Below are 25,813 nucleotides of genomic sequence, written 5' to 3' on the forward strand. Positions count from 1 at the left end.
CCAAAAATCACGCAAATCGGTATACAGTATCTCTATAGTCATGTGATCAACATGGATGTGTCCGATATTTCATATTCCATCCGACTTGGCTAACATTGCCTTCCAAAGTTTGCAGGATAGGTCCCTTGTGAACAAAATTCCTCAAATCATGAACGCAGTGTGCGATTTCCGTGAAATTTTGCACGCACATTCCCACTAGGCCGAGGAAGAAATGCCACCCTTTTCACCTTGGCCTGTAGACCAGCAGGTCTAATTTAGCAAAACACATTTTTGGAACAAAATGCCTCAAATCATGAATGCAGTGTCCGATTGTCGTGCAAGGCCTAAGAAGAAATGGCACCCTTTTCACATTGGCCTATTATAGCGCCACCAGGAGGCCACAATAATCTACCTGACCTGGCGGAGACTTATGCTCCGAGGAGCACTTTTTCTAGTTAATTTTGTTGTTGTTTGTGTCATGAGCACATTCACACAAATGCAAATATTACACGGTGATGAAGCAACTTAACGACTTAAAGCCGCACTATGTAACTTTCCTCTTCTACCCCGGATTTGAACCCGGTTTCCTGCGCTGATATTTTTTACCATTTGAGCTGATAGAGCCGGCCTGCTTGCTCTGGGGATAAATTGAATCTTGACCTTCAGGTCAGAATTCATGTCAGATCCTGTGTCTAGGTGAGACATGACCTTTGACATGATCTAAAAGTCTCAATAGAAGGGCAGGGAGACATACAGACCATACAGATTGAGCAAAATTATTCATTAAAGAAAAGTTACATAGTGCCGCTGTAAACCCTCTATTCTTAGTAAAACGGACCTGAGTTACAACTCTACTTGGACCACTTTTTTGCCGTCTACACCAGATCTCTTAACCTGTATGAATGGGAGATCAACTATAAGAATAGTTTTGATGCAAAACATTCGGTGTCGAATAGTTTGTATTTCTGTATATATATATATTTTTGCCACGCCCCTGGTGACTCTGAAGACCTTTCGGAAACTTTTCACCGGCGTGACAAGCATGCAGTGGTGGAAAGTAACTAAGTAGGTACTTTTGCGATGCGACACGTTGCGAGCTTGTAGATTTTGTATTTTCAAAAATAGTTTTCTAAATTTGGAAACATTCTGCACGAGTACTTTTACTTTTGGTACTTTAAGTACATTTTGATGCTAATACTTTTGTACTTTTACTCAAGTAAATTTTGAATACTGAACTTTTACTTCTAACAGAGTAGTTCTACATTGCTGTATTGCTACTGTACTTTGAGTACTTCTTCCACCACTGCAAGCATGCATGCCGTTATTGAGGCTGTGGGTGCGTGCCACAAGGAGACATGACACTGGGATTATTGACACCTCTTTAATCATTAATTAGCCTTCATCAGAACTGTCACATAGCAACAGAAACAAAGTAATACACATTTCAGCTCCCTGCGAGGGAAGCCTGTATTTTGTAAGTTAAACTTTTACATGAAAATACCCATTTTAGTCCAACAAAATAAATACTGAGGAGTTTATTTGCATTTCTTTTTTTCTTTTACAAAAGCTGTCTTTTTGTTTAATTTTGACAGTATGTTTGGAATTATTCTGTACATACTGTACACATTCATGCTGTAAGCTGCAGCTGTAAATGAATAGATGCTTAAAAAAAGCCTGGGATGACAATGAGGGAGTGACAGAAAGGACAGAAATGATGTTGAATGCAACTAAGGATTACACGTTAAACTTCCATAGTATACAGGTACAGTAAGTCCCATGCATATTGGGCCATTATGCTGCACCTATCCTGCATTAGAAGTGTCATTCTTTAGGCCTACTGCCAAAAAAAGTGAATGCTCCAAAATCAAAAGCAGTCATTCCACCAGTCAAAATTTGAGTATTTGCATTTCAGTACCAACGGCTGTTCTGTGTATGTGGGCTATAAAATGAAAGGTTAAAGGACCTCAAGTAGTCTACAAAGTACCTCACAACCAGTCTCAGAATGCCACTAATGGCCACGGTTTCTGATTCAGATGTCTAAGATGAATGAGAATGTTACACTGCGGGGAGAGCCACGGGGTTGATAGATGCTAATAGAGGACACATGTCATGCAGTGAAGGCTTTTATCTAACCATGTGACTTTGCTACAGACAGAATTACATTTTGAGAATGGCTGGTCCTACTGGGATTGGAACATTAACCAGCACGGCTGTCATGCCCTACCCAGTGACATAGATATGAGATAGGACCATGGGCATGCTTTATTCTGAGGGACCAATTGTTACAGAATGCATTTAAAGACATTGCCTAATGCCTATTAATAAATGTTTTATATTAATATGACAAGAGTCTAATAATGGTGTGGTTTCCCTGTGCAACCTGTAGCTATGGATAATATGTTAGCATATATTGTATGCTTTGTTCACAAACTGCACACCTTATATGCCATATAAGGTGTGCAGTTTGTGAACAAAGCACCAGTGATTGCTAACGTGCTAAAGTGAGCTTTGCTAATGTTGATCACATGCTACGGAGATTGGCCTTGTGGTTTGCTATTATGCACGTAGAATTATGAGGTGAGCCGTATTTGGCAAAGCTTTTGGATCGCTGTAATTGGTCTATTTTTGTGCAGACAGAGATAGATACCTTTCGCTGCACCACACACACAAAAAAACAACAACCTCTGGGCCTTCATGCCTCTAGCTGCACCTGAATGTTTTCCAGAATCCTCTTCATAGACTGCGACTTAATTTATGAGCTTGAGACAAATGGGAAAAAAATTATATAAATGCAATTTGAAAATGACAGTGACAAGGCAGTGACAAGTGTAATTGATTGCACAATACAATCTTTTGACATTCCAAACATCAAGACCCTTTTGAAAAATTGACAACAGGGACCTGAATAAATCTGTCTAGGCAGCTCAAGGCAAAAATAACTCTCAGTTCTCTCATCTGACCCCGCCTCCTCAGAGGTCTCCTTCTGTAGTCTGAGCAGCAACTCCGTCCAATGAGTGATGGACAGGTTCCGTTCAGAAATTAACTAATGAACCAATGAGGATGATTCAGCCATCTTAAATCAGACCCTCACAGGAGGGCAGAATGCTCTAGCATCATGAAGTAATAAAAGACACAAAAATATATTTCACTTGGTTGAATGCTTGTCCAATTTGGGATCAATGAGTTCTCAATCCTACATTATACAGGCAGTGCATTTGATTCTTGAAATATATATTCTTGCCCCCCCCCAAAAAAGCATACTTTGCCTTTGTGCTGTAGTCATTGTAATAGTTTTAAAAAATGGTGTTTCACACTCTCTTTGTCTATCCTTTACATTTATAACATTGCACACACAAGCGTGCACACAGCCGCACCAAAAATACACACTGCCCAATGGTAAAGGTTCCAGGCTACCCAGATGTAATAGAAATGGTACCCATGGGAGTATGTGGCAAGTGCACATTATGAGGTTCACAAAGTAAAAAAAAATAAACAACGAAAAAAATTATTCCTAACCAGGGCACAGGGTCTGCATCCTTTTATAGTCACAGAGTGGAAAATCTAACGACACTGTTATCTTCAAAGAAATCAATGCTTCTAAGGTTTACTGACAATATGGACATGATTGCTTATTGAGGCTTAAACTGCCGATTTTAAGGACTTGGCACAGCTGTGTGGTACAGCGCATATTTTAAATCTTTCCTTTGCCTTCTGTCCTTACATTAATGAAAGTGTGTCAGTAAAAGGTGTTAGCCTGAAGAACAGAGGGAAACCAAGAGGGGATAAGATACTGTTAAACCCTTTCCCCATAAAAATATATAACATATTATTTACATTTTCTTTTTAATATACATTGGGCAGATTTTAAATGAAAACAAAAGGAGACAAAATATAGTTTTAGGCTTCAAGCCATTTGCTGTCGTATAGGCTGTGCAGAGATGGAGAGAAACACATATGAACATTTGAAAACATTTGGAAACATCTTCCATTATAAATAATTCATGATCCAATTTGCATTACAATTGGAGTATAAAAACAAAATGAAACACACATTTTGGACTTGAGCTCAATCTAATGATTATACAGAGGGTACAAAACATCAGGATCACCTGCCGTGTGAATGGCCCAGAGCAAGTTCATTTATTAAATGCACCTCAGTTGTGAAGGGCAGAAGTAGAGTGGAAATACCAGCTTGAAGAATAATTTGGGTCTGTCATACTTGAGAGGACTATAAGACATAGGTCTTGCAAAAGGGTGCAACTTCCAACAATTGCAAGATGATTCTAATATTTTGTACACTCAGAATTTAATTCCAAATGGGAAAATAAAGACCAAGTAACTTCAAATCTCATTAATTATAATCTTTAGAGCACTGGAAATAACAGCTGAGAATAAATACTCTCTTATACTTGAATATGACATTGGTTCCTAAACAGACCATAAACTTCAGCACAAATAATTATGCCCTACAGTTATACCTTTGATCTTATACATATTAATAACACATAACACATCTCTCACAAAGTCTGTAATTCACATCCCATCGCTGAATTTACCTTCATTAAATCACAAAAAAGTGCTAGTGCTTCAATTATGGAAGAGGTCACAGTTTGAAGGAATCGCTTAGAAAAAGGAAACATAGGAACAAAAAAAGGACAAATATAATATACTTTCATCGTTGTATCATGAAATATAGGGAATTACTTCACCTACATTTACGTATATTCTCCTACAGTACTGTCAGTTGGTGCCGAAAACTGTAATTTGTACCCTTAAATATCTCCGCAGAGATCAGTGAAACAGGAAACTCTCGCTCCTCAAAAGGCCTATGTGAGTGCTTGTCAACATGTACTCCATGCACAGTAATTCAGTATAATGGAAAGGCTTGTCACTTTCTGTGAGAAAAAATACCCCACTCCTCCTCCTCATGGCTCTTCGAGCTGAGGGGAAAGAGACAGAACATCTGATGGACTATCTGTATTTCCCACGGCGCTGGCCAGCAAGCCACAGTGGGCATGTACAGTACAAGGCCAAATTCAGGACAGTCATGATGAGCTGCAATGGTGCATGTGTGAAGCAACAGCACTGCACCTTGGGCTTCAACGTATTCATACTTGCGAACATGGATTGGTTTGTCTAGGAGTTACAAATACACACACACACACACACACACACACACACACACACACACACACACACACACACACACACACACACACACACACACACACACACACACACACACACACACACACACACACACACACACACACACACACACACACAGTCTGTGTTTGACTGAGCGCCCAAACCCTTGCCCTTGAATTATGTGCCGGTTATCTATTTGTCTAGTACTATTGTGAGGATTGTTGCCATGGATTGTGTATCTGGGTGGAAGTGTCACCAGAACCAATGAGTGAGTATGTGACACAGCAAGCTGCCCGGGGAGCACTCTTTTTGGTCTTTTCATGCTGGTGCATCAGTTCAAAGCCATGGTTTGCTGATTAGTTGATTTGAAAGGACTGTTCTTCTTCCTATGCAAACCATGTAAAAAAAAAAGCTTTGGCCAGAGGACTTCTGCTCACTACCTTGCTGCTGGCGTGCTTTTATTTGTACTTTTGTGAAACCCACTGGACAGTATTTTAACATGCTGCCATGCCGTGTGCTCTATAAAAAATTGATAAAGCGATTGAACAAAAAGAAAGCCGAGTTAGGCAAACTGCCATTTGGACTGAGCACAGAAGACAGGAGGACATTTTGAAAAGCATCTGCAGTATTAATCTTCTCTGTGGAGTGTTCTATCATCATAGTGTTTCATGGTCAGTAATTCATCTCTTGCCAGGAACCGCAGCATTTGAAGGCCTGTTGCCTTTTGAATTAACTTCAATGCTTGGGGCCATGGATGGCTGGGCTCTACACAGAGGAAAGGAATCCGAGGTTATTTCAGACTTAAGTGAAAAGGACATTGTTTGCGGCTACAGGTGAACCTTGGCTCGAGTGTTCTACTATCTGCATCTCAACGATGTCCTTAGAGTTTAAAGATGGTTTATGAATGCAAACAATCAGAGAGAGTTCCAGCCCATTTTCTGATCCTGCCTCCAGGATGAAGACACTATGGGGAAAACAGGAATGTCACGATGGCTTTTGGAAAGAGTGCGGTGTGGAATAAGTCAGTGGTTCTCAACCTTTTACAAATCACGGCCTACTTGAACTTGATCTCAGAATCGCAGCGAAGTGTTCACATGGGTGGGCCACGGCATTTTCAGAGCATGTTTATTTTAGAAGTCAATCAATCGATTGACTTCCGGCTTGGACGAATGGAACTAAAATAGTATACTTATAGTTCCTATTTATTGGTATCACAAAGAAAACTCATTTTTTTAAGGTCTTAAAGAAAAAATATATATTTGTCTTTTCTTTTTACATTATTCTTTTATATGAATGTTATCATTACAATCTTAGTGTTTTGGCAATTATTTGGGGGCCCACTTGTAACACCCTCACGGCCAACCAGTGGTCCCCCAGCCCACAGGTTGAGAGTCACAACCTCATTAACTCTTAAGGTATGCTGGCATATTGTACACACATACAATCTCACAGGTATTCTTATGGGTTATGTTGGCCCCCATGTGGGTACTGTAGTTAAATAAGCTCACACATGCACGCACACACACACACACACACACACACACACACACACACACACACACACACACACACACACACACACACACACACACACACACACACACACACACACACACACACACACACACACACACACACACACACACACACACACACACACACACAAAATAGATGCATGTAGTGGGGTGCTGATTGTGTCAAATCCATGGTAATGCACTTTAAAGGCTGAGGTCAAGCCTTTCTGACTTCCCTTCCTTCTTTCGGCTTACTTTTAGAGACTTAGTGAAGCTCACAAAACTTCACAAAGAGACATGGGACGTGTTCTGTTATTTAGGTTGTGACTGTGAGTAAAGGCTAAGACACTTAAGGGGGAGGGGGGGGGGCTTATTGAAATGCAGTGTTGGAGAATAATGTGTGCATTAAGCACTGACTCCTTTGATCAATAAAGCTTATTTGAAAAGTACATTTTGGCAAAATTATAACACTATAGTTTTGTGAAGGACATCTTTATAAAAGGAAATCTGAAAATCTATATTCCTTTTTTTTTGCTTCATTGAGCATCGGAAAACAACAAAACAAACAAAACAAACACAACAGGGACCGTCTTGTTATCTTCCAAAAAACGGGTCCATATTACATCATGGACAAATAACTTTGGCAACGTCATTCACCTCCAGACAGTCGGTAATCACATCCCCCTGCTTTGACTGTTAAACACAGAGATGGTCTTTTTGATACCCACTCACGTTGACGCTCCACCACTATCCCTGATGGCAGCAAAGACAATCGCCACACTCTCCCAAGGACATCCGACTGGGATATCAATCAAACACAGGGCCAACAAACCCAACAGGTCTGTACGTCAGAACTGCTGATCCACTGGACACTCCAATTTCTGATTTGGACTGGCCAGCTCCATCTCTGTGGGGCTGCATCACAGAAGGGAAGGGGACATTTTACAACTGCCACCATTCCAAGGCTAGATCAGACAGAGAGCCAAAATCAGCGTCCCTGTGTCCTCCTGCTGCTCCTTGCTTGTCCTTCTATGGCCATTCTGGGTGAGTTTCAGAAGCCAGCTTTGGACACCAGACCCTTTTTGAGCGCCGGTAATGAAGTTTTGCCCACATTTCTGGTTTGCAGACTTTGGGACACAGTCATAAAGTTAGGTGTCCAGGGTCTCCAGACAGAGTTTTGAATGCGTTTGGTTTGCAGGAATTTCAGTCCTGGACGTCAGGCCAGGCTGCGGTGCATTTCCGTCCACGTGCAGTTGTGGCGTGCATTGATGGCGATGGTGGTTGTTGGGAGACGAGACGGAGGAGTTGGAGGGCTGTCATAAGCAGGACTCGTGGGACTCTGTGTCGGTCTGCAGACATACCTTCTCCTGTTCCGGGTGTTTCCCGTTGTGAAGCACAGAATACCTGGATGACAGAGAGAGACAGACAGAAAGAGAGAGAGAGAGAGAGAGAGAGAGAGAGAGAGAGAGAGAGAGAGGTTGGTCAAGTGCAGTCAAATGAAACTTTACGTGTGCAGCTAATTTCATACACAGGAAAACTACTGTGCATGTAGGAAATACATACAAAATATAAAACAAGTGGACATTTCTGCACAAATTAAAGAGTAGAGCAAGCACAGGGTTGGTGGCAGAATATGAACCTGTTTTGGGGTAAAAGTGCAAGCGTTGTCAATGGCCATAAGTGATAAGGAAGAGAGAGAGGTGTGTGTGTGTATGTGTGTGTGTGAGTGTGAGTGTGAGTGTGAGTGTGAGTGTGAGTGTGAGTGTGAGTGCGTGCGTGCGTGCGTGCGTGCGTGCGTGCGTGCGTGCGTGCGTGCGTGCGTGCGTGCGTGTGTGCGAGAGAGAGAGAGAGAGAGAGAGAGGGGGCAGAGATAAAGAGAGGAAAAGGAGAACAAGGTGAGTGAACTTCAGCTGAGTGTTCAATTAACCTCCTGCAACAGCCACTTGAAAGGCAAAAAAAAGCCAAGGGTCTGCCTATATGTATGAAATACATTAAAATCCAGAGTGCTATCCAGGTCACTTTTTACACTTTCAAGGATTGCATGCCACAATACTTTCTTCAACACAGTCCGGACAAAAAAACGAAGTCCTCATTACAAGCCCTGATATTGGTCTACTAGTGATGATACTCAAGCATAAATAAAAAAAAACTAGGAGCTTGACCAACACATGAAGAACACATTAAAGCAGCACTATGTAACTTTCCTCTTCTACCTGGTTTCCCGCTTAAGTGCTGACATTTTTTACCATTGAGTTAATATAGCTTGCTTGGGGATAAATTTAAACTTGACCATCAGGTCCAAATTCGTGTCAGATCCTGTGTCTAGGTGAGACATGACCTTTGACACGATCTAAATGTCTCAATAGAAGGGCATGGAATCAAAATACAGCCACCCCAATTGTACAAGTTATATTTTATTAACATACTCTACCAAATTAAATTGTATTCATAAAAAAAAAGTTACATAGTGAGGCTTTAACTTTTAATACCGTATACTGAAAGTTGTACAATCCTGTTTCTTTCAACCAAGAAACATTGTCATAATTAAATCCTTATTAACATCTCAAGATATATAAAAACTAATCATTGAGGTTTTTGTTTCCTCCCATCTTGACTACTGTAATTCACTGTTCACCATCCTGACTTGCTCCTCTGTATCACCACTCTAGTTAGATCAAAATGTGGCGACCAGAATCTTAACACACAACGCCGGTCACACAATACACCAGTACTTGCTGCATTACACTGGCTTCCCATTGATTGCAAAATTATTTTAATCGCATTAAAATCACCTCATGGGCTGGCCCAACATTACTTATCTGAATTACTGTGCTATCAGGACACATGAGACCACTCATGTCTTCTAACTGTCCAACAATCTAGGCTAAAAACTAAGGGTGACCAAGCCTTCACAGTAGCCCCTAATCTTTGGAATCACCCTCCCCTGGCAATCATTTTAAAAGCGGCTGAAACACATTTGTTTTGCAAGCACTTTATCTTGTAGCTGTGTTTGCCTTCTGCCCAAAATTTTAACTCTTGTTTTGAGAGGCCATAAAATGTACCTTACCTTACTTATACAGGACCAAGACCTCTGGCTAAACATTATATATCTGCACTTCTCTTCAAGTGAGAGAAATGACGATAATCTTAAAATGAGGCAACCTTTGGACCAACCTATTCTTGACCCAATGCACTGCAGTGTTGTAAACTCATAATTCACTTAATCAAAGCCTTCATAGCATTCCCTTGATGAAATAGAGTCATTAATGCATAAAGTACATTGTGGAAAAGCTATTGTGCAGCCTTGGCGTGGGAGGGTGATGGAGAGATGCTGTCAAAGCTGACCGCCTTGTGACATCTCTTACGAGACGTAAGTGGCACGTGAATAAGAGATCATAAAAGGCTAATAGCAGAGACAGACACAGAGACTGTAACCTGACCATATAAAAAGGGCTATTAATGGGATCTGCTTTAGTGGTTTACACTTCAATGTAAAACCTACAGGCCGTGGATGTGGGCAAAAATGACATTATTGTGCATGTACCGAATGTAAAAACACATGTTCTTTCAAATGACTGAATTGAATTCACTTAAATTTCAATTTGCACAAGGTTACAAGGTTTCTACGGCATGATGATTGTGTGGTAAATGAATTTCAGATGTTCAGCTAATTCAATCAGAAAAGCTATTCCATGTTGATGAAACAACATGTGGTGCCAATGGAGGGTGAAAAAACAGCAATTCTTTACGTAAAAACCAAAGAGGCATATACTGTATGACACTCAGCTAATATGTTAAGTTCAATCATTTAATGTAGCTATATATAATTTAGCTCCGACACATTAACTAATTCAGCCCAGCAATTACAGTATAAGTTGACAAAGAAAATGTAAAAAACAAACACATGTGACAAAGAGGGATCTTTAAATCCAATGATATGTAATTTGTGCTAAAAGAATAAACATGTGATGTTACTGCCATTACAAAATGTAACACAGCTATTTTCATGAGCCGTAAAGACTTTCTTAAAGTATAAAAGAGAAAGCCATTTGGCAGTCATGATACGACATGCTTGTATAGTCTGGCCCTAATTACATTTGAAAGAGGGGAATGCTTGGCTGTGGCATACAGTAGTAGTCCTATGTTTGTGTGTGTGTGTGTGTGTGTGTGTGTGTGTGTGTGTGTGTGTGTGTGTGTGTGTGTGTGTGTGTGTGTGCGTGTGCGTGCGGGCGTGTGTGTGTACGTGTGGCCTCCGAACCGCAACTACAGGTCTGTATACGGACTAAAACCATTAAGAGCTGTTTATGCAAACACCCTGACCAAAGACAATTCCTGCTGACAAATTAACCATGACATTTACCTACGCTCAGAAAGCCTGTAATGGTAAGAGGCTTTTCAAAGGGAAACATGCTACAATCTTTCACTCGAGCAGAACCCAAAATTGCTTACATCTTGTGGTATTTAACCCTGTGCATGTGTGTGTGTGTGTGTGTGTGTGTGTGTGTGTGTGTGTGTGTGTGTGTGTGTGTGTGTGTGTGTGTGTGTGTGTGTGTGTGTGTGTTTAAGACACAGTATGACTGCCTCTGACCTCTATCCACTGACCTGCTCAACCATTATTCAAATTTATTTGACCTGAATGGGATATTTGGTTCGTGTTCCGAATAGCTTTACCATGAACAGTTCATGGTAAAGCTAGTATGTGCTAGTCGAATAAATAAATACTGAAAAGGCCTCAGGGCATATGAAATGAAAATGAAAAATGCTGCAAATGACCAGGCCTGGGGTGGTGAGTTTATCAGTTACAGCTGAGCAGGTTTACAGCCCAAAGAATAAATGAGAATTTCAGCCTGAATGTAGCCTGCTGTGTGTATATTACAGTAAACATATGCATTGCTTAAGCTGCCATTTTGAAATCCAGGCCCGTCTCTTTTGAAATAAACAACATCTTAACAAAACTATGGTGGCCCTGAGGGTCAACAAAACATTTCACAAAACAGAAGAGCATTTCAGGAAATACATTTCACAAACACAGTTGAGAAAACAAAACAGCATTTCAAAAAGATCCCTTAAAATAATAGTAACCACATGAACCCTAGCATCCCTATTCTGTTTTACTCTATGTACACGGCAGGGCTGTCAAATAAATAATCACGCTTTGAATAATCGTCAGCTTTGGGGGTAAAATGCGCAACCAATTGTTAAAACATACATTTGTTCTACCGCCCAATGTTTTATAGTGTCAATTCAATCAAAGCATTGTGTGCTGATGGTCTTTGATACACCACTGCAGACTGCACAGCCAACGTTAAGTCTGAAACACTTCCGTCACACTGTCACATGACACTAGTGACATCACCGTTGAAACCGTGCATATCTATGATCTTTGTTCTAGCCTTTTCAACCAGCCTGGAGCATACTGTACATCCATGCTCCGGGTCGCTGTCACTGAAAGCTGAATTGTTTCGACAACGAGAGGTGAAAGCCGAACAGGTTCGTTGATCGGGCCAACAAAGTTGAACCAACAACCTCCATGGGTACAAGCCCCGCTCCTCGGACCTGGATCATTTCACTGCTGATGTGTTGGATACAGGTTAGCTAAAATGACCCTTGCCATCCTGTACAATTCTGCCCCCCTCTCTCTCATCCTGTCCTTCATTCCTGACAGTGGCGTAACGCAGAATCGCGGGGCCTCCCCGCGGGAGTTTCACGTGAGGCCCACGTACGCGCGCGTGCATGTGCGTGCACAATTTCGGGTCTAATTCGGTTATATTTGACCAATATAAATCAACTTTTTTCTTTTTTTCTGGTGGCCCCCCCGCACCGCATCACTTGCTGTCCCTCAGTTACGCCACTGATTCCTGACCACATTAAATGGACATCCATCCTCTGCCCCTCTCCATCTGCCAGCAGGCATGTTGGATCAGATGTTTAAATCCAACAACCATGCACAATAACTGCCTGGCACCAGATCGTATGCCCTGCTCCCATATTATTTAGCCTGTAAAAATAAGTCACTGAATCAACATAATTTTTTTGTCATTTTTGAGTAAATATTTGAAGTTTTTCAGAAAACTTTTTAGAAGGCGTTTTTAGAATCGGCCTCAGGTCTGAATGGGCTAGACACAAGTACAATTTACAATTTAGGCATTTAGCAGACGCTCTTATCTCGCTCGAGTGACTTCCTGATGCTCACGGTTCCTCATGCTCATACATAGTAGCTAGGCAAGGCAGCGTTCTCTATCAGTGCTCCATCTGCTTGGAATGAGCTCCAGGAATCATTAAAAGCCAGTTCTTTGGGTCAATTCAGGGCAATGGTTTCCAACACCTTTGTTCAAGATTGTAACAGCTTTGTTTAAATTTTGTTTATCTGTTTTTAGTTTTTGAGTGTTTTCTGTCTTCTGATTCATGCATTTGATGTTGCTGTATGTGATGTGATGTGAATGACTCTGCCTGTTGAGTGTTGTGTTCTGTGTTGTTGTCTCGGGCTACATTGAAAATGAGGGCCTGCCCCTCAATTGTATTTCCGAGCATAAATAAAGGTTATGATGATGATGATGATGATGATGATGATCCAGAGTGACATACGTCAAATGCAGAGACAGTATAGTGCCTCAGTAAACTAGGATCACAGGCCAAGCGAGAACCTTGCATCAGTCTAAATTTCACTAGAGGATAAGCCCCTTGAGATGCATGTTTCGTAAAATATAAATGTATTATTTTCTTGTCATTATACTAGTAGGTGAAAATTGTAAAAAAAAAAAGCAGATCTACAAGCTCACAACGTATCATGATGGGACGCATAGTGAGCTTGTGGATGGGATAATTTTGCTATTGAAGATAAGATGATCCCCGGGGGAAATTCAGTTGTCAGAGGCAGCACAGCAGTTAAGATACAGTTACAGAGCAAGAGAAAGTACTGTAGATACAGCAGGGTAAAATACATCACAATTTCCTTTACTTTTTTTTTGCGCTGCCTAATTGTACGACAAAGTATTAAGTGGTTAATCAGACTAATCGGTTTAGTTTATTATAGAAACTATTTTGAATATTTTCTTGTTGATTCGTTGATATACTATTAAAAAAACCTGCACCCTTCTTAATTATTCGATTAATCTAAAAAGTTAACGAGTGAATAATCACTAAGAAAATAATGGCTAGTTGCAGCCCTAAGCAACATCTTTTCTGTGGGGCCTGTTAGTGGTTCAGATGTACTGTAAGCCTCCAGATCTACTACTCCTCTGAACAAATCCTAAAGGGGCCTCCCTGCTATGCTTTGCTGACTGGCTTTATCTAAAGACCAGCAGATTGCACACTCTCTAGGAGTCTCACTTCAATGGATGGCTTTCATTCTGTATGGTTTTCATCTGTGTGTTTGGTGGACTGGAAAAGAAAAGAAAAAAGAAAAAGGAAAAATGTATCTTCGTATCATATGTTTGTTTACATTTACATTTTGTCCAGTAACTAAAGGCCAGTCCACACCAATGCAACTGCTTGCAACTCTAAACTAAATCAATCTTCTCTCCAGGGACTATTTTCAGCAAGATTTTTCAAATCCGTCCACACTTCAAAATACAGTAAAACCCAGTGATAAGGTATCTTTGACAAAGAAATGCAATACAATTTAGTGCATTGGGTTACCGATCTGAAGAAAGTTGCAAATCCCTACCAGTTGAGTATCATACTGTACTGAAATAAATGGAAAACAGCACATGAAACAAACGGTATGCATTGGAAAAGGGTCAGCAGTATTAGTAGTATTACGTGGTCCATAATGTGTTAATCTAACTCAGCGAGTGTAAAATTAACATCTGCCACCTGTCAGTAGCAAAGATGTGTAAAAAGGAGTACTGGGTACAAAAGCAGAGTTCGTAAAAAATAAAAGGGGACGAAGGAATACCAAAACAGAACAAGATGTTCTGTTCTGTTTTGTTCTATGCCTTCATCCAGTTCATATTTAACCATTTACAAATGTTCTAACCTATGAGAAAAGGTTCATTCCCTCTTCCACAGAGCTAGAAAAGTTTACAGTTTGGCATTGTCGTTATGAGATTACATCATCATCATCATCATCAGGATAAATTATACTGCGCAATAACTCAGGTAGAGGATCCAAAACATAATTGCATCATTTAAAAAAAAAGAAGTAGAGTTGTAGCCTATTGTTCTGATAGGGCACCAATTCATCACTGGGAATAACTTAATAGTTCAGAGCTGGTAAACAAAAGTCGGGAGAGGGAGAGAGAGAGAGAGAGAGGGAGAGAGAGAGAGAGAGAGAGAGAGAGAGAGAGAGAGAGAGAGAGAGAGAGAGAGAGAGAGAGAGAGAGAGAGAGAGAGAGAGAGAGAAAGAACCTAGGATCAAAACTCCAGCAGTTACTTTTCCTTTCTTTCTCCCCCATCAGGGTGCATTATGGGGGAATTCAGCCAAGGCTACAGAAAGGCAGTCCGAGCAAGGCAAACAGAAGGAGGGAGAAAGAAACAGAGAGAGACAGACTGATAGCAAGTTATATTGCTGTACTGTTTGGGATTAGATCGTTCAATCGACATTAAACATCCCTCCCCTTGCCTCTGCCACGATACAATCTGCAGTTTTTTAGCTTAGTTTCAGGCAGACGGCAATGATTTCCACGCTGATGCGGTTCTCATGGTTCATATGAGGCCACCGTTTCGCTTTCTGATTCTGCTATTCTTTATTGCTGGAACTTAAAACTTGGTTCGACGATAAGAGGGCATCAGTCAAGACACACTCCGACACGCTCCGTATAAAAGGGCAGTGGACCTCCACTATCTTTCTCTCTCTCACTAGAAAATGTCTTGGGTTGGGAAGAGACAGATGGAGTTTTTAATGATAACCTAAACCTATCCACCCCAACAACAACAAAAATAAGTGTTTTCACTCCCATGTGGTGACCAAAGGATGATATATTCATTAGCATACATAAAATAGGGATACCAGGTTCAAAGTGTTTAAGAGAGACAATCAGTAAGTCAATGTGTAATTTACTGTACAGTAAACAGTAACAGTACACTGAAATAACAGTATTTTGTAAAATTGATACTAAAGTGTGGATGTGAATTATCTTTGTTGTCATTGTTATCTTTACTGTACTTTAGAACTGAGCTCTACCAGATGGAGGACAAGGATGTCTTCTCTATGCCCAGCAGGAGAGGGAACTAGTAGAAAAGTTTAAACAAATAAAATAAATACAGCAACAGATTCTAACCGATAATGGAATCTTCCAAAACATCAGCCTAACAATTGGGTGAAATGAGAAAAAGCACCAAATCACAATGAAACAAATTTACTCACTTTGAGGGTGACTATGTTCAGGTATGCGTATAGCAATAAAGAACAAGAGCACCCAAAGAAAGGACTGGAACACTCAATTTGCTTCACGGCAAAAGCCTTTTGACTCTGAAGAAGATGCAGTGTGTTGAAAATTAATCTAAATGCATGTCTGTTTGCACCTTATTAAATCCTTGAAGCAAATCGAATGCTCCAGTGCTTTGTTTGAGCTCAGTTGTTCTGAAGTTGCACATAGAACATTTTAAAATTATTTAAGTTAAGAAGGGTCTGTGGACAGTGGACATAACGTTGTTGTGATTGTACTACAATTTGTGTCGTGCAGACGTGCACGCGCTCAAGAGCAAGAGCAACACGGGCTGAAATCGATACAAGGTACAATCTAATGACCTTCTTCTAGGCATCTGAAGGATTCATGAGAAGAGATCTACTGTCCTAATTAACTCTACCTTGTGGCATTATTTCTGTTCATTCCTGCGTTCTCTAAAGTCCTCAGATGCTAATAAATTCCATCAGCAAAGCTTCGAGAAGTATTTTTCTATTCAGGTTTTTATTCTGTTGTGTTTGTATTCCATTTAAGACAATTTCAAGTCCTGATATGATACAGTGGGTAGTGACGTCTCCTCTCGGCATCTCCTCAAACAGAGCATAGGTTATATACCGCATTTCTTTTCTCGCACGCAGTCAGTGCACTTGTGGCACACAAAGCATGCGCAGACATAAAATCTGGGACGCACCCGGACGTCCCCGCGGACATGAGAAATAACCATGTTATTATTATACAGTAAAATATTGGTCTATTTTTATCTTGGTAATGCTCATGTGTTTTATATTTCGGCGCATGATGGACATTGATGCTGGAGCAGAGCAGCATGACATCACATAGATGGATGAAGCAGGATTTAATCTCTGCACGCGCCGGCGTCGGGGCTGGAATGCATTTGGGCAAAGTGCCACTGTTGATGTTCCAGCACAGCGTGGAGCCAACCTCTTAAAGTGTGCTGCCAGTTCCTGCAATGGAGTTGAGGCTCGTGAGCTTTCTACTGGGTGCATACAACTCCATACCCCTCAAACATTTTCTGGATGGGCTGGGGGGGGGGAAAATGCTCAGATGGTGTTCATCATTCTCTGAGACAATGTAAACTTCCATTGTGCATTGGATGTGCAAGACTGATTTACAGCCCATCCAAAGTTCCAATTAAAATTCCTTCCATCTTGTTCCCCTTTCTGAACCCCATCAGCCCCATTCTTTGGGGGGGGGGCTTTTTATGCCTTTATTGATAGGACAGTATTTTGACAGGAAATGCGTACAGATGGGGAGTGACATCAAGGCCGCAAAGGCCGTCGGGATCGGGACTCAAACCCGCAATGCGCTGTCAGGCTACACTGAGCCTAGGTGCCCGGGACGCTACGCAAGCCGTCCGGGCAATAACCACATTTCTGACCAAAAAGGTATAGGCTGAAGCCATAGCTTATTTTGACTACCCTTTTACAAAACAAAGAAAAGATGAAAAACAGTCACAACCGAGAGAAAAAATGAACAAAAAACAAAGGTGGTTCACTCTGGCCTGTGTGATTAGGATACATTTTTCTTCACCGCCCCCACCCCATACACACACTCTCCTTTTGTCTTTTCTCATCCCTCATCTCTCCTACATTTCCTCTGCTCTGCTTTCCCCCACTGCCATCTCCTGTGTTGTCATTACTCTGATTCAGTTAGTGGGTGGGTGGGTGGCCATGAACTGTAAAATGTCATATGATATGTTACACGGATGCTTTGCCATGGGTGGAGGGTGGAGAGATACAGAGAGAGAGAGAGAGAGAGAGACTGAGTAAGAAAGCAGAAAAGAGAGAGGGAGGGAAGGAGAGAATGAGAGGTGGTTGCAACTCCTATCAGTGGGCGATGTCCATGCATGTGACATACTGTATAAGAAGCACGTACTGTACAGTATACCCACAGAAACGCACGCACGCACGCACGCACGCACGCACGCACGCACACACACACACACACACACACACACACACACACACACACACACACACACACACACACACACACACACACACACACACACACTCACACTCACACTCACATACACACACACACACGTACACACACACACACACACACACACACACACACACACACACACACACACACACACACACACACACACACACACACACACACACACACGCGCGTGTGGTATCTGAAAACCACAGACTTAAAGGTTTCTATTGCTTTTGTAGTTGCCAACAACGCCATATTGCAGTTAAGTTTGATGTCCCAGTGGTGAGAATGAATGGTGGTAGAATGAATTTGAGTCATCACTCCAGTAAGTGAGGTTCCTTTGCTTCCATTTATTGCATAGTACAGAGTTCCACAGCCAGCTCCACAGCCTGTCGGCCGGGAGTGGCACACACACTACAAGCTTTACATGTCATAGTCTTTATAGCCCATTCAGTGAAAGAGGAGGCCCAGGTATGGGTGTGTCAGACTTCAAAGGTGAGCCCCCACCCCCTGCCCAAGACATTTGCAACTTGTCTGGGGCAGGAAAGGGGGATGGAGACAGATGCATAGAACCTCTGTTTCCCAGGTACATAACAAAGAAAATGCTAAGAGCACCCACACCCCGCTCAGACAAACCGGCACCTCTCTCTGACTCAATCAACTCTCCTCTCTCTGTAGCCTACTTGTACTGTAGACTTGTGAAGTTAAATAATGCTAACAAATGTGTATGAAATGTTATTAAATATACTACATTACCCCCCATGAGAGACATTAAACGTCTTTCACAAACATGTATATTTCAAAAGAACCACAAAGAACCGCCCCCCATGAAAAGCGACCGGAACACCAACTAGGAAAAAAAAGAAACATTCAGGAAAACAGCACACAACATCAACACAGAAAAATGCACATACAAAAACCAAGATTACATAGTACAGCGACACGGTGAATTACATCAAATAGACACATCCCCCAAAACTAATTAGCGTGCAGGATCCCTCTGTTAGCCTTTCAAACTCCAGGATAAAACATTACACAGCCACCACCCAGTGGAAGCTGACAGCATACAGTCGAACCACGCCCACCAAGCGATAGCACCACCCCCCAAGATCAATGTCCCCCCCGCCCAGTCACCAAAATATACTCAAAGATAGCCTAATACTTATCCCTAAGTTTTACACCGTACCATCAAGCATATATGACAACTACCACGAAAGTGCCTACACGGAAAAAAGAAGGCAGCGTACCCCCCAATGAAACAATAATCCACAAAGTAAACTCACATTAAACACAGGAGACCAGAAAGTAAAAAAATACCCTCGCATCACTCCCCATGGCAGCCATAGCCCCATAGTTTAACCCACCCTTATCACAAAAACATAACCCCAGGTCCCATATGCGCAGTGTCCCGTTCGATAATGTCTCTCTTGCAGTCTCCCTCAATGTCATCTTCTCACCCAGCCGTGCTCCAACGCCGTACCCAGATTGTCAACAGATAGCTGCATTCTAACAACAGAGCGCTCCACTAGCGACCGCTGAAGACGTGTTACCACACTCTTCACGAAGAACCCCTTCATCGCAAGTCCTCCGCTCTGCCGGCACCCGCTGTCCTCTCCCCACAACATACCCGCCACGAAGAAATTCGACACACCAATTTCTCCGCTCTGCCGTCCGCACCGCAGCGCGCCCTTCTAGCGATCGCAGAAGATATGTTGAGCAGCCAGATGAGTCGTCCAGCCGTCCTAGATCTGGTCACGAAGTCCTCTCCTTGTAGATTCTCGAAAAGTTGTCGTCATGTCGCGCCGATGTCCATGATCACCTACACAGTGGACCCCCCACGTCTCAGGAAGAGAACGTGATCCGTACACCCACCGCAAGGCAAAACTCAGACATCACCGCCCGCCGCCGCATGTCCTTCCGACGCCTGGCTCAGTATCCCTGGAGACTTGCGCCCCCAAAAAAACAAACCAACGCGACTGCCGACTTTGACGCCAAATGTGGTATCTGAAAACCACAGACTTAAAGGTTTCTATTGCTTTTGTAGTTGCCAACAACGCCATATTGCAGTTAAGTTTGATGTCCCAGTGGTGAGAATGAATGGTGGTAGAATGAATTTGAGTCATCACTCCAGTAAGTGAGGTTCCTTTGCTTCCATTTATTGCATAGTACAGAGTTCCACAGCCAGCTCCACAGCCTGTCGGCCGGGAGTGGCACACACACTACAAGCTTTACATGTCATAGTCTTTATAGCCCATTCAGTGAAAGAGGAGGCCCAGGTATGGGTGTGTCAGACTTCAAAGGTGAGCCCCCACCCCCTGCCCAAGACATTTGCAACTTGTCTGGGGCAGGAAAGGGGGATGGAGACAGATGCATAGAACCTCTGTTTCCCAGGTACATAACAAAGAAAATGCTAAGAGCACCCACACCCCGCTCAGACAAACCGGCACCTCTCTCTGACTCAATCAACTCTCCTCTCTCTGTAGCCTACTTGTACTGTAGACTTGTGAAGTTAAATAATGCTAACAAATGTGTATGAAATGTTATTAAATATACTACACGCGCGCGCGCAGTACAATCACGGCCGGCACCACGAGGGCAAAGTCCCCTCAACCGGACCGTCCTGCCCCCTCAGTCAAGAAAGATGGATATGAAAAAAATATATATATATTTAAATTATAGCGCTGTTTTAAAATGCATATTCTGAAATGGATGAAAAAAATTACAGAATCTGTTGCAAGTGCAACCACCTCTGTTCCTGAGCTCGCAACTAGCTCTGTGAGCGTGGACGATAACAACAACAACACAAGCACGGTCCAGTCGTGAGAACGTTGCGTGACTGATAGGCAGACAAGGATTTTAGCTGCTGCTCGGGGTTGTAAATAGCCACCGTCACTCCACGACACTGTAACTTAAGACACCTAACTTAATATTGTGAGGGCAAATAGATAGCCTACATTAAAAAAAATTATAATAATCACTTTCGCACCCTTTTCCACAATTTTTCATAACAAGTGCAATGTTTTTTACCTTATATTTTGTGCCATTTTTTTACCACAACGCCCAATTGTGTGTGTGTGTGTGTGTGTGTGTGTGTGTGTGTGTGTGTGTGTTGACAGAGGGAACAGTGTGATCCAGGCTCTCTGTAGATCAGAGGTTTGATTATTTCTGCCTGACTGGCGGCTGTAACGCACTGTTCCTCCTCTAATTGTTTTCATGACTGGAATGACGAGTGTGTGTGTGTGTGTGTGTGTGTGTGTGTGTGTGTGTGTGTGTGTGTGTGTGTGTGTGTGTGTGTGTGTGTGTGTGTGTGTGTGTGTGTGTGTGTGTGTGTGTGTGTGTGTGTGTGTGTGTGTGTGCGTGCGTGCGTGCGTGTGTGTCAGCCTCATTGCAACATCCTGTCTTGAGCGTGGCTCATGACCTTTTCCTCTCTCCTCTCCAGGATTTAACGAAGTAGAAATATGAAGCAAAAGAAAAGAACAATCATATTTTAGGACACGCACTTTTGCACTGCTGCACCTTTTGTTCATAATTTGTACGGCTAAAAAGTCAATGTGACCTTTTTTTCAGGACAGCACAGCAGACTGAAACGCCACAGGACACAGAAGACTGCATAATGTTGCAGCCTGCAGGCATTCACTGGAATGAAGAATCAAGCAAAGATTATCAGTGACATTAGTAAGGATTAAAAGCTGCCACCCCTCACACAGCCTTTAATCCTCTTTAATTTCACAAATACTTGTTGCTTATTGACTAGTTTGAAAAAAACACTTTTTTAATATCTAGCTGAAGCTCTTGACCCGAGAGCTCTTGTAGCCTATGTGTCATACTTTGCTATACCTAGGTCAGATATCGGTTATCTAAGTGTACATTAGTCATTAGTAATGAGTCAGCTATTAGGGGTACAGAGGTATCTTGCTCAAGGACATGTTAACAGGGCGTACACAGTAGCTGTTGATGACACTTACAGGGTAGCTGAGTTATACATGTATGTATATCTGAGGTCACGAAGCCACTCTAAATTCCACTTTGACATGGAGTGAGTTCAGAATCAGAATCTTTTTTAAATCTTATAGGTGTAAAGCATGCAGTGGGTGAAATATTTGTTTTCGTGCTCCATCGTTTTGTAGTATTCCGTGAGAAGAGAGAGCATAGAGGTAGAGTGACGGCAAAGGGAAGATATAGAAACCAGGCTAAATAGAACAAATATATCGTTGCTGTTGGAAAGAAACCAGCTAACTCCGTTTTTGAGCTTTTTCATTTTTTTTTATAAATCAGTGCTATTGAACACCCTTTACGTCTGTGTGGTGGTTAAAAAATATTTAGCCAATGAAAAGTATTCAAAAGCACTTCTGACAAAACCAGCTAACTCTATTGGATCCTCAAACTTTCTGCTAATCCAGCTAACTCTACCAAAGGGGGTTGGAGTTAGCTGGTTTTGCTAACTTTAGGCTCCACACCCTTTTGACCTCCAACCTCATTGTGAGCTTGGAGGTCCATTCAGCTGTTCTTATCAATGATGAACAAAACCTCCTAACTTTTTGTTTTGTTTTTTCATTTCCCGAAAAATGAACATTTTGGAGTTAGCTGGTTTCTGCACGACAGCAGAGATATATGAAACATGATATTTAGGACGTTAGCATCACAAGTTTCAAGTATGATTTATCATGCATTCCATGCCATACATCCTTGTGCAGTTGCATGTACCCGCACACAAAAAACCCGCACAGTTGATATCGTTGTGCTGGGCTTGTAAGATGCTGATGTAAAACAGTAAACCAGCTGCTGTTGTTTGTTTTTCATTTGTCTGGTCTAGTTTCTAACCACTATGGTTTTTATTTTGTTTTTGTTCAAATATTGTAGCATCCCGTGTGTTTAGTGGTCTGGACAGGGAAGCAACTTGCCAGCATGCCACAGGGCACACACACTTTTTTATAGTTGTGTTGTTATTTATTTCTATATTTATTTATTTCCTTAAGGCCAACATTACCGGTCCAGCTGCTACCAGTGTGGAAAGTGCGTAATTCCCTGGCTCTGAAGCCCTTGAGCCCTCCCACTTTGCTGCCGTTAAACTGCAGGAGGACAGCCCAATGAGGGAACTGCTCTCCCATATCTCCTTTACTTCCCACTGATTGACACCAAGTACCAGGGCCTTATCGAAATGGCGGCTTCCCATTTCTTGGTCCACCGAGTAACCCTGCCTGACGCTCATGATGCACTGTCTCCTCTGCGGTCATCCACAATGATGCGGATATGGAGTGTGTAACTGGGGAGCGAGCACAGATGCAAGGCCAACGACTGCTCCAAATTACGGTGGCCAATAAAAGACTGCGCCACAAGTTCTGGCTGGCCAACATCCACATGTTGCATCGTCGGGTTGGACGATGGGGAGCTGTTGTGATGGGCTGCCTCCATATGGGCTCTGTGATAATAGTGACTTCCCAGCATGCCTCCAGGCACACACATTATGGTTTTATTGTTGTTTTATTAAGTTGTTATTTTCTGTGTGAATGCATTGGGGGCGTTGCTATATTTTACAGTTTATTTTGTAGGTGTTTTTGTGCAAACACAAGCCATAGGGTGTGTACAAGGAGCACCCCCTTCCCCCCTTTCAGTGCTCCATGGTGCGTAAGATGGTTAGAGAATAGAGACACAGTTGGTGTTGCGAATAAAAGTGTTCCTACAGAAAGGCATGACTTCTCCTTCAGATCTAAAAGCCACCGATCGTTACGACAATCACAATCTGTCTTGTCTGTTTGCAAAGCATTTTGAACCTATTGATAACTTTTGACATTTCGATCCCCAACAGTTTATTTGAGTTTCAGTAGCACAATAGACACTATAGCAGCGAGAGAGAGAGAGAGCGCATGTGAGAGAGAGAGAGAGAGAGAGCGCATGCGAGAGAGAGAGATTTATTTTCTTATACGGTTAGAGCATGTTACTCCTTTGAGATAACAAGTTTAATATTTGAATTACAGTTTTAATCCATCCATGTTTTATATTTGTAATTAAAATGAGAAAGGCACAGGTTTATAAACATACAGTATATACTGTACATGACTTATACTGCAGTTTAATTTAAGAAGTGTAATTTGGACCCCAATGACTGACATGATAGACATGAGACTGTTCTCCTTTTGAAGAAAAGCAAAACAACACAAAAGCAAAACACAAACAAGCAACAAAATAGGAAACATAACATTGTCTTGAACTACAGTGTGTGTGCATGCGAGTGTGTTTATGCGTGTGTGTGTGCGTGTGTGTGTGTGTGTGTGTGTGTGTGTGTGTGTGTGTGTGTGTGTGTGTGTGTGTGTGTGTGTGCGTGCCTGTCTGTGTGTGCGTGTCAAGATGGGATTTCTGAATATTTAATCATGATCAATCTGCTACATGAAAGGGTTTCTACGGATCGGAAGTCAAAGTCAAACACATTTCAAACACTTTTGATGTGCTTGAAATGCAAAAAAAAAAACTATTGTGCTGCTAAAGCAATGGGTTATTAAAATATTTTCTGTTTAAACCCTGTTTTTGTGAGGAATATAGGCCTAGACCTTTTTGGGCCTTTGTCCAAAAAGTCTGTCTGGGATGACTTTGTGGTGAGAAATGTCCAACTCAAAGCTAAATGGAAAATTCTCTCAGGAGCAGAGTCGTGTCGTCCACCTGGGAGGGAAAGGGGAAAAACTGCACTTCCTTGTTTTTCTCATGCGAAGAGGAACATGTCTTCATAATTGTGTGATGCTCGGAGACAGGATAAAATAAACAGCGCTCAATCAACAGACTCCGAGGTAATCACAAATCAAACCTCAGAGAGCAATAGACAGCATGTGAGAGACAGAGAGAGATGTCTCTGTATGAATGTCTACGGTATGTGCCCATGAGTTTGTGCACATCTTCCTCAGACAAAGAGAACGATGGCAAGTTTACTGTACATTGTGTGTGTGTGTGTGTGTGTGTGTGTGTGTGTGTGTGTGTGTGTGTGTGTGTGTGTGTGTGTGTGTGTGTGTGTGTGTGTGTGTGTGTGTGTGTGTGTGTGCGCGTGCGTGCGTGCGTGCGTGCGTGCGTGCGTGCGTGTGTGTGTGTGTGTGTGAGTGTGCTCGCGTGTGTGGGTGGGTGCGTGTGTGCATGTATGTGTGTCCAAGAGATGGAGAAGAGAGAGCGAGCTGGATGAGAAGGAATGAGAGTTTTAAATTTGACTATATACAAGTTCATCCACAACGGATAAAGCGTGAGACAGAGAATGATCAAACAAAAACAAACTGTTAATGCTTCATGAGGTTGAGGACTCCGCTCCTCCCAAAACAATTGTTTTTCCATCACTCTGTTCCCCCATGTCTCCTTCTCTAAGACTCAATAGGGCCATGTATGATATGGTAATCATTACAGGCCATTATACTGCAGCTCGTACAGTTTTATTGAAGGCCCTACAGTAAGTAGGTTATACGGCAAGCCGTATAATGTCACTACGCTCACTTAGCTTGGATTTATTCTGACATCCACATCGCTTACGAATGATAGGTGGTTCTGAACACAGCCTTGTGATTGGCTGAGATGTGATTCTACCATGACATGATTGGCTATTGTACATTTTGAATGTCCGTTGATTTAAAATTTTGCTCATTTATGAGTGGAATGAAAATGTATGCCATTGCACACTAAACAACCAAGCCTTAACTGCATTATGAGACCAGCAGTTGAATTATCGCCTCTGTGATTAATTGAATTAATTTGTCACTCTGAAATGTGTCATCAGGGCATTTCATATAAGAGCAGTGATAACAGGATAGCTAAAGGTTATAAGGTGGCTGATGGGGAACGGAATGGAATGAGCCACCTGTGTACAAGCTTGAGGCTGTATCAGTTTGT

The 25,813-nt window shown here is 42.1% G+C and overlaps 1 protein-coding gene across 1 annotated transcript in view; it reads right to left on the reverse strand.

Annotated features, from left to right (window-relative positions):
* Positions 1-7,107: 7,107 nt before the first annotated feature.
* Positions 7,108-25,813, reverse strand: part of htr4 (5-hydroxytryptamine receptor 4) — a 172,599-nt gene continuing 153,893 nt past the window's right edge. Inside the window, exon 9 of the mRNA XM_080415796.1 lies at positions 7,108-8,045. Coding sequence (XP_080271922.1) covers positions 7,845-8,045 — 201 coding nt within the window. The 3' untranslated portion in view covers positions 7,108-7,844. The remainder of the gene's footprint in view (positions 8,046-25,813) is intronic.

The sequence above is a fragment of the Gymnoscopelus braueri genome, assembly GCF_963280865.1.
Source record: "Gymnoscopelus braueri genome assembly, chromosome: 20".
Classification (NCBI taxonomy): domain Eukaryota; kingdom Metazoa; phylum Chordata; class Actinopteri; order Myctophiformes; family Myctophidae; genus Gymnoscopelus; species Gymnoscopelus braueri.